Here is a 17030-nt window from a genome sequence, read left to right on the forward strand (position 1 = left end):
ATGTTCCCAAGGGACACTTTGTGACTTGGGAGCAGGAAGACTCTAACTGTAGGTGGAGACTGGAAGCAGAGGGCGTGGACTGGCTTCAACTGAGCTATTAGGAATGGACAAAATATGGCATGAATATATTTGAGAAGGACCATTTTCTTTCTTTCCCTCTACAGAGTGTTGAGGCTCCTGTTGAAAGCATGGACATGAGAAATTCTGCTTAGTCTTGGTTTCCGTTTTAATTGGCCTTTTCTTTTTAATAGTGCCAATGTCTGCTTCCTCATGTAGCTTTGCCAGTCAACACTACTTGCTAGTTTTCACAGCTTCTCTTCACAAGTCTGAAGTATTGTATATGACAAGACTCCTCTTGTTCCCTCCAGGCCCCCAAGTTGATCAGTTACAGCTGAACTTTGTTACACTATGAATCTCAAAGAATTGGGTGCAGTTGAGGGAAATTTGCCTTTAGACTTGAGATCAGAAGCTGGAGCAGAGCTGTGGAGGCCTATGAGATATAGCCTGCTATATTGAAGATTTTTCATACACAAGCTCCTCAAAGAGGTATAAAAGGAGATTTTGTTGGTTTGTGTGGCTTCCATGTTTTAAGAAAACCTTGTAATGTTTGGTTCACCAGGGTCTTGGGGAGAACCTTTTTTTTTTGTACTGATGGCTTGCTTTAAAACCTAGAAATTATAGTTATCTTCCTTTTTTACATTCTCTGTGTGAATGCTTTATGTGCCAGTATACATGAAGTATGGGTTCAGTGAATTAAGATGAGAATTCACGTGAATTTAGCAAGTGGCTTAAGCTAGAAGTTTGTCTGAAATGTGGAAAACACAGATTCAGTGCCCTCTAATTATCACCACAGAAGGAGCAACCAAAGCAGTGAGCTGTGGACTATTCTGCGGAGGTTTGCTTCATTCTTATAGTGCTCTCATATTGCTTTGGCTGGCATAATTAAAGTGGAGTAGAGAAGTGATTTGCTGCAAATACAGTAGATTTTGGTGGTTAGTGTATTCATTTCTGGAAAGTATTCTCACTGAAAGGGGGAAACGTAAAGCTGAACTTCAAGAAAGCAGATTCACATCCTTCCTTTATCCCTGAGCATGCTCTTGCACTGTTGGATGGAACAGAAATATTACCCTTTTTATAATTCTTGCCCTGGATGTGTGATTGGTTTCTGAAGTAAATGCCCTGGCAGCAAACAGAAGAAAGCATTGTCCACAAAGAAGAATAAATCCCCCCTCTCTTCTTGTTTGGACCAAATCCACTTTGTTTTTCAGTTAACTGGCCAAACCAAATACAAGATTTTTAGTACAGCTCTCTTAAATATACCCTCAGCTTGTGATTCACCTTCTTCTAATAAGGATGCTGTTTTGTGTTTTCGTAGCCTTTGTGAAGTGAGACAAATAGTTCTCCATTCTCCGTGAGAACAGCAGGCAGTTTATACAGCAGAACCAGCTGAGTACTACTGTGTGTGTAATGGCAGGCTGCAAGCTATTCTTGGTGGCATCTTGTTCAGAAGGCACTCCTGGCAGTATGCAAGTGTGGCAGGCAGGACTGGGGTTTCTGTGTCTGCCCATGAATGAGTTATTCTTAAAGGATCTAAATGATAAAGAATAGTGCAAAAGCTGTGTAGTGGGGACTGGGTTGCTACTGAAAGGGTAGGAGTAGGTCTTGCTTCATACAGGGAGCAAACATTGTGGTATGTGGGTTCATCCTTTTGAGCTGCTGGAGCGTTCTTAGGTGTGCTGAATGCATATTGTAATGTCAATTTTCTTTTCATTCTCTTCCCAGTGAAAGCCATGCAAAGAATGAGAATCCATTGTGTTTGGAAATGACACTAAAATGTGTCTTTTTGGTTGCTCAAAATTACTAATTTTAAAAATTGAGGACTGATTGAAAACAGGTATTGGTGAACTGAAAAGTGGGCAGGTCACAAAACAACACCAGTTGCAAATTGGGTCCAAATGGGACATGGAGTGTAGAAGGGTTGTGCATATGGCTATGAAAGTGTTACACAGTGCCAGGGTATTCAATCTCAAAAAGATTCTATGATTTTAGGTGATGATGAGCATCTTGGGCTATATTTTCCAGTACTGACTGAAAGAAAATTGGTTTGGTGGATTTGTATTCAGCCAAGAAGATGAACACTTTTATACAGTATTCTGAAATACAGTGTGATCAGTCCCAAACAGCAATAGTGTAGTTTTGCCAGTCATGGTGTGTATCAAGCCTTAATGCCTTATTAATGGGAACATCCTGGCCTGATATTCTTAATTTCTCAATGTTTCAAGATTTAGTGTCAATACACTGAGAAGCAGTAACTGTCTAATGTTATGGAGAAGTCTTAAGTGCTGTGCAACTGGTTTTGGCAGTATGATTTAGCCCTCCTGAGGAGTCTGCCTTCACTAGGTTCATTGATAGAATTTTTGTGAGTTTTCTTATCTAAAATCTTTTCTGGGAACTGCTGGAATTCCACTGATATTTTTCCATTCTTTACAAGTTAGGTTTAATGAGCAATCAAAGCATTGCCAAACAGTTGTATGTTGAGTTTCCTAACAATCAAGTCTCGATACGGTATGCAGCCAAGCAGGCTGTTGGCTGCTGTTTAAAACTGAGGTAGTACTTTGCTCTCTAATTAATGGAGGGCTGTGGGTTTTTAATGTTCTATTCCTTTTATGAAAGTTTCTTTTAAGAAGGCTTAAAGTGGATGTGTTCTCTTTATGAGTTCACTTGGCCTTTTTGTAATGAACTTATTACAGAGCTTCACACATCTGTTGAAAAATTGAGCTTCTTATAGGCTGCTGCAGTGTTTTTTCTGACTTTAATAGGCCTCGTTTATCCTATAAAGAAACATACATTTTCTTACCTGATCAAGTGAGCAAACAATAGGGGTCAGATGTGGCAAAGACCCTAACAAAAAGCACATGTCCAGCCATCAGGGTGAGGTAAAGTCATATCAGGATTGCTTGAAGTTATTAATGGCAGTAAAATTTATGCTTCCTCCTGTTTTCCCAATTAAATTGAGAAACCTTTTTTCCTAAGGTGGCTCTGCAGCAGCTGGTTCCAATACTTGTTGTGTGAATATTGCCTGGGGCGTCTCCATTCCTTTATGGTAGAGGCTGGCTGAAGCACATTAAGTAACAGTTCAACTACAGGGACCAGTCTGTTGGAAAGCAGTAATTATTAAAGGATTTATTTTAATGGTAGGCTTTTTTATCATTTGTGGTGAGTATGGCCAAGGCATTAAAAAACCCCGAACCAGCAGCAACAACAAAAATAGCAACCAAAAATCCCACAAAACCAAAACAAAACCCCTCATGAAACAAACACACAACAGCAAACAAACAAATATCCACCAAAAGAAAAATAAAACCATCTACCATCTTTTAACATTTAACTTTTAAATCCTTAGTAGAAGTGCAAATAAACCTAGCATGTCTGATACAAGGAGAGTGCTGTGTGCCCAGTGCGTCTTAGAACCCAGCACTTACTTAGATACTTTAACTATGGATTAGACAGCAAACTTTAAAGAAAAATTTACTTCTAATGTTGAGAAATATAGAACTCTAAAGCAGAGATACGTCAGTATTGATAATACTGTGTTTGAAGCAGAAATAGAATCCCAACTAACTTTAAGATAAAAGCCTTTGCCATGTCCCAGCTTTGTGCTACTGGTACATTGTAGTGAATTATCAGGAAAGGATAGTTGGAATTCATAACATCATCTTTTTATACAGGCTTTTAAGTTTTTGAAGTCTAGTTTCTAAGAATTTTCTGACTCCTTTAACACTTTCCAGAGTTGGAAACAGTTTTTCCATTTTGTAGTTATTACTGGTGGATCCTTGCTAATCTGAACATTCAGCCTTTGATTGTTCAGGTGAATGAAAGTTCATTACCGTGGTGTGCTGCTCACAAGTGCACATGTGTATTTAGCTATGTTACTAACTTCTTTGATGAAAAGGGTAGCTTTGGTGTAACACAAGGAACTTCTTGAGTGTTGATTGAAAGTAGAAAAGCTTATGGCAGCAACAAGGACAGAAGTGGAGAGATGACAGCAATCTAAAGATGAGGGAGCTAAATTGTTGGAAATTCACTAAACTGCTGAATGAGCAGAATCCCACAGAGCCACTATTTCTACTGGAGTTTACAAATATGTGTGTAATTAATTTAATTCCTTTGTTTGCAAGAACAAATTAATACTTTAACAGTAAAAGGTAAATCTAGTTTTCCACATGAACTCAAAGCTTTCCTGGGCATAACTTGGATGCCTAAAGCATGACAAAACAGAAACAATCAGCTCTTTATTTCTTGGAAAACCTCCATAAGGAATGAGTTGGGGCACTTCTGCTAGTCTTCATAATCTGTTGTAAAATCTTCATAAAGCCTGTATGAAGGCTAAGGTAGAAGAGGGAGGAGCACCTTTTCCAGAGCCCTTGTGAAGCTTGCAGGCAGAGAGATTGTCTTAAAGGATCATATGGAACAATTTTGCGGGTGGGGTAGTCCCATAGATCTTGAGGCTTTTACAGCTTCACATGTAAGGGGAAAGGTTACAACCAGCTTTCCGTTTTGGAAATATGGAAACATATTCAATCACAGCTTCTGCTGTTTACTGAAAACTTTCTTAGGTGATATTCTCCAGTGCAGGACACCATCTGCAGATTCTCCAAGTCTGCAGTTGCTAAGGTGAGAGATCTCTTGTCAGTTGGTGTCTTCAGACCCTTTGAACTGATGAGGGGACAGATACGCTAACATAAAAATTTATTGCACTACAGTGAGTGTAGTGCTGGTAAATCTGTACAATCAATTTCTGTTCCTTTGGTTTCTGACATACAGATGCTTTGCAGAATGGGTTAATTTACATGTTTGAGTAATTTCATTGCATAAAGCGAAACTTCTACGTGAATCTGGGGCCTCAATGTCTTTTTATGTTTTTTGTAAAAGCTGTCAGATCTGTGAGAAACTTGTAGATCCTCAATGAATGACATTTTAAATGACAAAACTGTAATCTTTTCACAATAAGAATACAGTTGAACTGTTTACCTTTCTTCCAAGACTTTGCTAGTTAAGAGTATGCTGGTGCTTGTGCAAAAACAGTATCTCTTTGGTAAGAGCTTAATTCTTTTTCTCTTGAAGATTCGTAAGATGAACCAATATTTAACTCTGCTTTTTTGGGCTTAATAGATTTGACCCTCAGCTTTGTACTTCAGCTACTTCAAAACATGGGTAAAACCACTTTCCATTTCAACGTGGTGAATCGTCCCTTTTGCCAAGGGAAAGGTAGCATCATGCATTTAGAATGGTGGCTGCTCTCCTGTGGAGCTGTGCACCCATAGAGCCAGGAGCATGGAAAGTCTCTCCCTATTTCTATTCCCACTGAAATCCAAACAAGGCTGGGAGAGTGTTTTTAGAGCAGAGAAGTCTGAATATTTTCTAGTACTTGTAATTGGAACAGTTAATGTAATTTAATGAAATATAGTGCAGACGCGGCAAAAATTGTGCATGTCCTATAAATTTCCGTCTAATTGTATAGCATTTATTCTGTGTAGCTTGGTGGAGACCTCTGAAGGAACAGCTTTGTATGGAATTATTTCCACCTACTTTGGAAGTGGGTGTTTTCTTAGTTTGATTCAAACTAAGAACTGCCTCTTCTAATTTCCAGTTTGTTGTAATAATGGTAGCTAATTCTTTTTGTCTCTTCCCTTCTTCCTTGGTCACAGCCTTACTCTAGCATATTTCTTTTGTGAAGGAGAGAGAAGCAGCTTTATCTTCTTCCTTGAGTGATAATCCTGTTGCCTCCTGTTTTCTCTTTAATCTGGATTTATAATTGATTTATCTCTGGTTTGTGCAATATGCAGGATATTACAACCAATCAGCTTCTCATTTCTCATGTGTGAATTCACATGAGGTCAAATACGGTTGATTGTAGGACATTCTAAATAACAAATGATTTGGTTTTTTTTTTAATTCTCTAGGAAGATCAAGCTTCTGAAAAGGACTTACCTAAATTATACAGTATGTGGTCTAATGAGTGGCTATGCTTTGTTGTCTTTTACAAATATCAATGCTGCAGACGTTTTTACTGTATATTTTTCCAGGCTTTCTTGCATAGAGTTCTAGGCAAAGGAATTGAGCCTGAGGCTCCAGATACGCAACTTCATTTTTGTCTATGTGAATGCTCCATCCCTGGTGGTGTTCAAGGCCAGGTTGGACAGAGCCTTGGGTGACATGGTTTAGTGGGAGGTTTCCCTGCCCATGGCACGGGGGTTGGAACTGGATGATCTTAAGGTACTTTCCAGCCCTAACTATTCTATGATTCTGTAGCAGTAACATTAACTCAGTCTAAACTAGTCATTTCTAGGCCCTTTGTTTTAGGATTATTATAATTCCTTCTTTGTTTCCTAGAAAAAAAAAGAAAAATTATATCCATTTTTCAGATGTGGCATGTACTTAGTTCCTTGAGGGAAGAAAAAAAAAACCCCAAAACACCCAAACACCCAAAAAAACTAAAACAAAAGCCACAAACAAATTAAAAAAAAACCACCCAAACACAAAACAACTACCCAACCATGGCAAAACCAGGGGTTTAAGTTAGGCTTATAGTATGAAGCCAGTTTCAGTTAACATAAAGATGGCACAAGAGGGGTTGTTAGTATGTAGTTAATATCATAATGTATTATTTACGATGTCTAGTCTCCTTGAGTGTGAGCAGATTTGAAAATTCTTTCTGATTCTCTTGATAAAATGAACTGATATATCCAGTATGATTTATATTTACATGTGTAAATCAAACCAGTATGTGTCTAACCACACATGGAGTAACTTAGAGTATTTCCAAGCTGGTTGCAAGTAATAATACAGGGTACAGGTTAGCAGAGATACCTTTCTATCCCTTTTTCCAGCATAATCACTGCTAATTATGATACATGAGAATGAAGCCTTGATTTCAGTGTTTCCTGACAGCAGTAAGAGACAGTATATAGATCTTATACTCAGTTTGTGACATTCTTATCCATACAGATTTCTTACATGCCTAATTCCACAGCAGGTTTGAATTGAGAGTGTCAGAGTTTGAAACAGAAATGAAGATTCACTCTGCCATTTTAATAGATATTTACCTTTGTTTGTGTTCTGGTTTTGATTTAGTGTAGTTAATGTTTTGCACATGAGTTGGATAGGGTATATTTCATATTTAATGTGGAGACATTGATGATTCCATTAGAAATGATGACTACTTGAATTACTGATTGTGTTACATTTGAATAATTTAGTCCATAACTTATATTCTCGTTTTTACTTTAGCATTTGAAAGATGAATGCTGCTGCTGCAACTCAGATCAGCATTTCAGTTTTACAGCTTTAGGAGCTCTCTTTTGTTATCATGGAGCTCATGCAGAATTTTTTCCTTTTAAGCTCACAAACTCAACCAAAATGTACGACCTGAGCTTGTGATAAAGAAATATAAAGAAAGTGTTTTGTGGTTTTTTGTTTTTTTTTTTCCTTTAGCTTCTGCTGCTAGTATACCAATTAGATCTTTAACCTTAGTAAGATCTAGACATGGAATTCAGGTGTTGGTCCACAAAACTGGCATATGGCTTCTTATTAATGTTCAAAGGCTAAAAATCTGAAGCCATTTTGAACTCAGAGCCCATCATGTATTTATTTCCCTCTCTAATTTGCAGAAAACTAGTTGTGAAAACAGCCCAAGGGACCTGATATTTTTCCATCCCAGCTGCTCCAGCTGAACTACAGCTGCAAAAAAAATAAAAATCTAAGTATTGTTTCTGTAAACTGTTGAGTGTATTTTATAACAGAATAATTCCCACAAAATCAGTAACTACAGTTAATGACTGGTTTGTTAAAGCATTAACTGCACTCAGCTGGGAATGACCAATTTCTCTGGAATGGCTGTGTAAGAACTAAGGATAATTCAGTAACACTTTCAAATAATTATTTGGTTAATTAATGGTAAATTCTTGTGGAAATCCTATCAAAGTACTTCTGACCCCCACATTTAATATCCAATGAGTTCATTATGATTCATGTTTTATTGCCATAAATACCAGAAGAATCCATAATGAGTAGGCCATTATTTTCCAGGGGTGCCCTTACTGCTTTAGGCCATTTGGCTTTTCCACCTTCAGTCATAAAATGCTTGATGCTCAAAACTACCAGCATTTGTAGGCCACAACTTTCTGGCACCCCACCAAAACTTGGGTGATTTTTATGGACATGTTTGGCAGAGATCTGTTTTCTTTCTCTTGCTTTTCTAGTTAGGGAAATAATTGATGCCTACTGTACCAAGTCATAAGGAGGTCTTCCTTCCAGTGTCTGCTTTTTCATGTGTGGCCTTCAGTAATGGTCAGAAGTAGCACAAAAGTTACCTCTTCCACGCTTTTGAAGACTGTTCTCCAGCCAGGTACTGGCCAGGGTTTGAAAGTTTTTCAGCCAAGTCTGTAAACAATGATGACTTAGTTTATTCATTAGCATTCAGATGAGTATAAAATACTAATAATAAAAAAAAGAAAGGTAAGCTTAGTACTGGCATATTTAAGTAATATGTCAAGTAATTACTGACAGTAATTACTTACTGTCAGTAGCTGCCAGTTTACATGGGAGTGAAATACCTATTTCATTTGGATGGCAGTCGGCTTGGTGGATTTTTCTAACACTGTCACTTTTTACCCTTCAGCCTGAAAGATGATGCTTACTGTTTAAAAGGCTGTAGCTGTTGAATCTGTTGTCCTTCTAATCTTTGGCAAACTAGTTATGCATAGATTCCCATCAGCTTCTCAATAGGCTGTATCCTTCTTAATTGCACATGAGATTAACAACTGCTGTGCTTAAAAACAACCACCTTTTCTTGATTTTCCTGAAGTGCTGGTTCTTTGAATCTTGAGTTGCCACTGTTTTGTGTGAGAACTGAAAAAAAGTCTGGAGGTTCTGGTTTTACTCCACCAAAATGCTTCCACAGGGTAAGTGGAACAGTGGAACTTCCAGACATCAGCCTGAAATTCATTCCTTTCTGGGAAATGAGAATGAAATGAAACTTTAAATGCATACACCATTAAATACTTAAAAGCTGATTTAGTTGCATACTGGTTTTTTTGTTTTTTTTTTTTTTTTAACTTCAGTTCTGTAATTTATTTTCATCTTTAAGTTAGTAGAATTCAGGTGGGGGGTTTTTCTATTTACTTACAAGTGAAGAATATCTCCTTGCTGTGCCAGTGCAGTATGTGCCTGTGACTTAAATGCTCTAACCCATTTTCTATTCCCTGTGTTGACAGTAGGACAGGGGAATTCAGGGAAAATGGATCAGTTAACTGCACAGCAAGGAGGAACTTGAATTCAACTCTTTTAAACTGTAGTTGTCTTTGCTTTTTGTGTGTCATGAAATCTGCCAGATGGCATACACTTTGGGAGAATTTCTGTGCCAGTCAGTAAAACCAAGGTCTTTCAGAGTTTATTCAGGTAAAATAAACTTGAATTCTAGATATTCCTTATATTTTAGGTTGAGTTTCTAGGTCTTTTTGATTATTTTTGGTAGTTTGGAAACAGGCAGTGCTGTCATTCAGCACTGAAACCTAAGGTCTTGTTCAGACATCAGAAGGGTTATTGTGGTAGGCTGGACCTTTGAAAAAAGGGGAGAGAAAATTATGCAAAGAGTTACTTCCCAAAAAACAGGTGGCCTTTGCTGCTGTAGTAGACTATTTTCTTGAAAATAAGCTACCAGTATTGCTGAATACCAGGAAACTGCTTTTGCTACCAAATGTAAGACTGTATCTTAGCTGATGCTTTATCTTAGCACAAATGAAGCTTGCAGAAGTAAGGAGACAAAAAAACAAAGATGAAGGAAAAAGGTTAAATGGATATAAAGTAGCATCATTCTTGTCAACTGCCTGCTAGTTCATACCTGCTAAAGATCTGGTCCAACCTCACTCTAGCTTGTTTTACCTGTTGCTGTTCTGGGGCGCCAACTTTCCTCCCTTTTGTATTGGCTTACCTTTCACTTTACATAGACTTTCCTGCATTCTTCAGCAAAGCATAATTGTAATTTGGGTCTTAAATTTGGGTCTTAAATAGATGCATGGGAAGAAGTGTTAAGAGCAGTCTAAATGGCTTCTTTTTTCCCCTAGCACCATGAAATTTGAAGGCATAACTTACTGTTTAAATTTTTGTATTTGCTTAGTAGAATCCTTTTAGATGCATGTATGGGAAGTGTTTTTTTCATGTAATTATTTGATTTAGAATGTCACTGTAAGTGAACAGGTAGGTAAGATGACCAGTCATAAGAGAATCACAAAAGATAATAATGCTTCATTTTTTTGCTTAAAACACAGTGTATATGCTTTAGCAACTACAGTACTGTCTGTGTTTTTATTTTACTAATAGCCAGAATAGCTATCGGATTTGGGGATTGTCCTTTCTCCAGCTGTTAAGTGTGTGGAAGGTTGTGGTACAAGTCACATTTTTTTTTTTTCAAACTGGTAAGAATCCAGAAGGATCTGAAAGGTCTGCTTTGTAGCTTCATGAGGAAAGCTGTAGCATGGGGAAATAATACTTCATTGTATGGCAACTGCTAGAAGGGCTTCATGGGTCTTTTTTGATAATTCAATTTTGAAAAAAGGCACAAATGTGCATTTTCAGTATAAAGGCATTATATCCTTGCTGATTAAAGGAAATTTCAGCTCCCAGTGATGTAGGCATAAATAAAATTTACCAGTCCTGGTTGCTGTTTGAGGTCTTGATGCTTTGCTAAAGTGTTAAACAGGTAAGTTCTAACTTAGTCTAAATAGAAGCGGGAGGTAGGATATTTCTGATCAGAACTGTAAACTCTGAGTTGGTGACCTTATTACATCCTGGTCGGACTAATAGAAATGTGCAGATGAATATTTATCTCATATATAGCCAGTATCCTGCTAATGTAGGGCTAGAGGAGAGCTCAAGAAAATGCTCAGTGCAGATTTCAGCAGTGAGTCAGGATCAAATTCATCTGTGTTATTCTTAAACATTTGTACGTTTGTCTAAGATGGTTTTATAGAACCTTTCAGTTTAATACTTCACAGCGTACTCACGTAAGCTTCTCTAGTTTTTCTTGAGAACCTTTTTCTCTTGGTAAGAACTAATCTGAAAATATATAAGGTTATCTTTGAAATATAAGAAATACAAAAGGTGCTCACAGGGTAGTACTATTTAGGATAATAAAATAATCAGTATGTGACTTACTTGAAAGGCACTGGATTCCTTCTACAGCACTTCATAGTGGTAGTTCTTGTTTTTCTCTTTGGCACTGGTACATTCTTTATCATTTCACTTTGAGACAAGCTTGTTGTTTCAAAAGGAACATCCACAGCTAAATTGTCATTACATTTGTTATTTAATTTTCTGGTTAGAAAATGATGAAGGCTTTCTCTGGATGACCTGCCATTATTCAGTGTTTCTGTCACAAAATATATTCCTTTTCAAAGGGAGGTTAAGGAAGTGTTTTGAGGTGCTGGGGAAGAGGGGGAGTAGTTAGTATTGCCCTTGTTCCTTCTTAGCACAAATACAGTTCATTTGGATAGGCCAGGCAAGATCCTTTCAATAATGTTGCATTTCTGATGCAGGTTTTGCCTGTATTAGCTGGGTTTTTTATGCTGTTTTCCCACTTTATGTATTTATGACCCCTAAAATACCAGGCTTCTATTAATATGGAATTTTCTTTTTCCTTCTAGCAAATGAAAGCTACAAACAAATAGCAATGTGTATTCTGTATCACATAAGCATGGATGATCGCTTTAAATCAATGTTTGCATACACAGATTGTATTCCACAGGTATGTGCTTTTATGTACGTTGAGCTGGTAAGTTGCGTCTTTGCCTGTACACGTCTTCTCCTCACTCATAGCAGAACTCGCACTGACACCCACAGGTAACAATAGGAACAACCACGATACTTTCAAGTTGATAGCGAGCCACTAATTCATCGAGCAGTCTGACTGTTCTTGCTGTGTTTTAATGGTCCCCAGAAAAAGGATAAGTGACATGTTCTTTTTCAGTACTACTAAAGCTTGAGCTGCATCAATGAATTCATAAAAATACAGTTGACCTGGGGAATTTTTGCAAGAGATTGGGAATGCTTGAAAGAGATTAAAGCTTGTTCACAGCAGGTCCTTAGAGGATCTTGTGGAAAGTACTTCATTTACAGTTTTAGAAGGCATTCTTGCCTGCTCCCTTTGGGTATCAAAATTTCAGTGTCTCCAGTATTACAGGATACGAACTGGAAACCAGCCAAGCAGTGTTATGTTGCTACATGACAGTTCCTTTCCCAGCTACAGGCATGTACAACAGGGGAGAGAGACTTGAAGAGTAAGGAAGGCTCTTCACCAATTATTCAGGCTACAGTTTGTTGCATAACACTGGCTCCAGTCATAGTCTTTGGTCCAAGCACAGACAAAATATCCTGGAGTTTGGGATTTTGTGTGTGTGTGTGTTGTGTGTTTTGTGTTTTGTTGTTTGTTGGAGTTTGGTTGGTTAGTGGTTTTAGTACCAAATCCTTTCTTACTGGTAATTTTTCAGTCCTGATGAGCTCGGAATTGAAAAGCTGCATTACATAAGTGTGACAGCTCTCGGCAGGTTTTTCAGAATTGCACCACAATATCTTCTTTCCTGCCAAATGTGTTTTCAACATCAAATGCATCCGGAGATGGAAGTTACCATGGAAAGGTTTCAGAATGTTTCTGGTCATTATCTCATGCTTCTCCAAATACAGGAGGATTTTGGACAATAGAGAGGGAGAACTAGTGGAAATAACTAGTATGTGTTACAAAATGATCTTGTAAACGTCCTGCTGACTGCCTTTTCTGCCACAAGAAGCAACTATATATAAAGCTGTTTGCGTGATATAAGGACTTGCTTTGCTCTCAGCCATTATCAGCCAAACCAGAACTCATGCACTCTGTTTCAGGTCTCACTTATGACATGATTTCAGGGAATCTTGGCATGGCTTTTAGATTCCCAGTGCCAAATGTGAAGAGATGTGGTAACTTCAGCAGCTTCATACTCTGAGCTTTAACATCATTGTTGTGATGGGCAGCAACTGGTCAAATGGATGCTTACAGGGCTGTATCCAAAGACTAGTGAAACAAGCAGCAAATAAATTTGTTGCCTTCATTGGGTTTTGGCTAAAAGTACAGAATTCATATGGCTATTAATGCTTCACTGGTCAATGTGATTATTCACAGATCGCATCTCCTGGCTGTTCAGAAAGGACAAGCTGGACAACTAGAGCTTAAATTTTATAAATGAATATTCCAATTGAGGACAGTTATTAAGGAAGACAGCAGAAAACATGGGGAGGTGGATAAGGCACCCAGGAGAAGCAAGCATCCTTTTAAAGGACTCCCTGCTGTCTGATTCTAGCTTGGAAAACCAAACTGTCTTTTCAGTAGTAGAATGTGCCCTTCTGCGGGTTTGTTTCTTTTTGAGGAAACTGGCAAATACTCAATAATGAATGTTTAGCTTTTGCAGGAAGTGATTAGAAAATCAGTCCCCTGTTGTCATTTTGAACAGGCGAGGTGCTTGACAAGGGCTTGCGCGTGCTGTCCCAGGTAAACATCCTTGATTGCAGGAGTTAGTGGGTGCTATTCTAGTAACAGTTAAAAGTGAGTATTAACAGTTCATTCTTGTTTAGACCCCAGCAATGCGTGTTTTGTTTAAATAGGTGCAAATGCCATCCAGATGCTTATAAAAGCCTTTATTGGTAATAACCTGGCCAATCAAAGGGCATGGTTAGGCAGTGATGTCATGGTGATATTTAATATTTTACCGCAGAGCAGTGTGCAAGGTTCTCTGCAGCTGCCCACATGTTTTCCACCACGGTTGTCCTGTTTGGCCCCTCTTTGATCTATAAGCTTCTTTTCAGCTTAATGCTGGTAAACGTCCTCTCTTGACAGCACCCTTTGCTCCTGTCCGCCATTATCTGCTGAAGTTCAGAAACCAGAGCATCACTTCAAACAGCAGAGTTAGGGAGTAGCCGGTCAGGAGAGATTCCTGAGGCATGCAGTTCTGGCATAATCATTCAAAGATGTTTGAGCTGGGCTTGGGGAGGGGGTTGGACAGAGGTGTATGTGAACAGAAAGCTGTGGGGGTTGGCCTCTGGTCACTGGTAAATAAGTGAAGGCAGGTGCCAGAGAGTCTAGACACAGTGATTTCAGTCCTGGTCTGTGGTATCTGATACTCAATATGGGACTTGTCTGATTGAACACTACTGCCTCTTCATTGCACATGCTGCAGTCTTTTTACTGCCTTCCTGTTAAATCAGTAAAAGATGACAATGGACATAGTAAAAGCAGAACAAATTTAATTTTAATATTTCCTATTTGGCAGCAATTACTCTTCCTTTTGAAGTGGCACAAGAAGCAATCAAATTAAATGAAGACATAATGGGAAACATGGAGCTTGTACAAAACTATTATTTTAAAATTTGAACAGCTTTAATTGAAACTGGATATATTTTTTCTTTTTATAGAGATGTAGTTCAGTAATTAGCAGTGTAATCCCATCTTGTTAAACATCTAATTTCCACAGATTTTGTATTGTGTAAGTAATGAGAATGTTTCCCTTCAAATTATTTTTAGGGTTTTAAAAATCTGTTTTTAAGGGGTTTGTAACAGAAGAGTTGCAGGGGGCGATTTTTGAATACTTGTGTTCCACTTGTTAAGTGGCAGCTTTTTTCTCTGGTTAATTCACTCTTATGTGACTGTCAGGCTTACGGATTTAATAAACTAGGGATTTTATAGATTCTTGAAGTAACCTAGGGAGTTCTGAGCCTACCTTTTTAAGAAAGGGAGGAGGAAATCAATAATAGCTTTTAAATTTGAAAGTTCCAGAAAAAGAGATAAAGAACTATCTTGTAACTTTTTTTGGGGGGAGGGATGGGGGTGTCTATTTGGAATGACTACTTTGGAGTGAAATTTCTGCAATCCCATTGTTCTTGCCCCTGCCCCCCAAATGGGTTTTTCACCCACTTTCTCCAGTTTTTAATATATTACAAACAGTCCACCAGGCGGCAAGCACGTAACTATATGATTAGTCGTTGCTTTCTTCTCACCTTCACCACTTCTTGACACAAACAGGGCTATATTTTTGTACCCTGTATTCAGCTTATCTTTAGACTCAGTTGTTTCTACTCCTAGTAATCCCAGCCTTGTCATCATGCTGCTTTGCATTGTAATCTTGACATGTCTTATGAGCTGAGCAGGTTTTAGGAGCGAATAGTTATGTCCTGTAGCCTCTCAGTGAGGAAGCTTTGCAGCTTATCTGCCATGGTTGGAAACAGAAAAAGAAACTTATGTATTTGACTCATGTTCATATATTCAATATGCCATTCAAAAGTGTTCATATTGAACAAAATGAGACCAGATAGCCTGTGATATAATGAGCAATACAGGTGCCAGATGTATAATATGATGGCAATCCGTAGGTTATTTGCCTAAGGAATTACGTGGTAATTCACTGACTCCTACTAAACAGTTGGAACAGGATTATAGGTGATTGTCTACTTACATTAACCCAGGTTGTTCTGTCCCATTACCAAAAGAATAGGACTTCACTGGAGAAGTCCTTGGTATATAGCAGTGTTCAACTCTAGCAATGGCAGCTGCAAAGATAAAGTACATTTCTGCAGATACAGCTATTTACGTATCAATGAAGTAATCTCAAAGCAAAATAGTAATAGAATTATTCTGCAATTAAGTATGTGTTTATAGTCATAATCTTATTAAATAACCAGGTAGTAATCTGACTTTCTGTGAAACTAAGTCGTGGGTTTTTTTTCCCCATATTAAGTCTACCTAAACTTTTTTCCAAAACAAATTTGTCCATTCACAACTTTATAAAAACAGTAAAAATAAAAAAATTTAGTGGTAGCAATAAAATGTAACTAACCCATATTAATTTAAGGTGATGAGTGACTGCCATTTTTTGCACTTTATAAGCATTGTTATTCCCAAATAATGGAACTATACATCTTGTGCACTTGACCTTTGTAATTTTCCTGTTTCTATAGAAATGTTGAATATTAATTTTTTGAAAAAAAAAAATTAAAAAAGCTACTGTAGTTATCATAACATTGCTCTCTTAATGCTTTGGAAAGATTAATGACTCAAGTGTGCTTGTCTTGGCAGTTAATGAAGATGCTTTTTGCATGTCCTGATGAGCGAGTTGACCTGGAACTTATTTCCTTCTGTATTAACCTTGCTGCTAACAAAAGAAATGTACAACTTATCTGTGAAGGTAATTGCTGAGATTTTACTGTTTTCTTGGAGATGACACTTCAGATATGTATTTTTATATGTATACTTAAATATATAAATTATGTATATTTGAGTTACTTAGAAATGTGTATATGTATCCTCAAAAAAAAAGGACCCATTTGGGTAATGATTCCTCTCCAGAATTCATCTTGGTGGCATGAGTGCCACTGAGTAGCCAGATTTGCTCATATCTGTCATATGTAGTTTTATAAAGCACATTGATGACATTACTGTGGGAGTATTACTATGCAGTAGCTTTGGCTATTACATCCAAAACTGTATAGAAAGATCAAGATTTTCATATTACTTAAATTCCATCTGCCTAAAATTCATCTGCAGCTAATCAGTGCTTCACCTGCCAGTACCAAATAAATAGTACAGTGATGTAATTTAGTTGCATCTTTCCATTAACTTTTTTTCTTGAGTATGTTTTGGGTTCTAGTATTATATTACATGGTATAGGTGGGCTCTGCACTTTGTTCAGTAGCTATCTGGGTTGCTTTTAAAGTTTCTTTATTTTCATACTAGTGTTAACACTAGCAGTTTAGGTGGAACATTATTATTTAGTAGCTCTAATTTTCCCTTTTACTCAAAATTTTCACTATGAACTACTGCAGTAAATTACTAGACTTTAAAAGGGTCAGTTGCAGTCAATGTGGCCAGCCATCCCGCTTCAGAATTCTGTGTGTAGCTCTGTGGAAAGTGTAACAGGGAGTTACAATTTTATTGTAAAGGCACAAATGAAATT

The 17030-nt window shown here is 37.6% G+C and overlaps 1 protein-coding gene across 2 annotated transcripts in view; it reads left to right on the plus strand.

The window, feature by feature from the left end:
- Positions 1-17030, plus strand: part of KIFAP3 (kinesin associated protein 3) — a 69780-nt gene that overhangs the window by 17243 nt on the left and 35507 nt on the right. For both annotated transcript variants that reach the window (XM_062602280.1, XM_062602279.1), the window contains exons 11-12: positions 11703-11803; positions 16154-16262. In XM_062602280.1, coding sequence (XP_062458264.1) covers positions 11703-11803; positions 16154-16262 — 210 coding nt within the window. The remainder of the gene's footprint in view (positions 1-11702; positions 11804-16153; positions 16263-17030) is intronic.

This window comes from Pezoporus occidentalis, unplaced genomic scaffold, assembly GCF_034315485.1.
Source record: "Pezoporus occidentalis ecotype Australia unplaced genomic scaffold, CSIRO_AGI_Poc_V1 ctg76, whole genome shotgun sequence".
Lineage (NCBI taxonomy): Eukaryota > Metazoa > Chordata > Aves > Psittaciformes > Psittacidae > Pezoporus > Pezoporus occidentalis.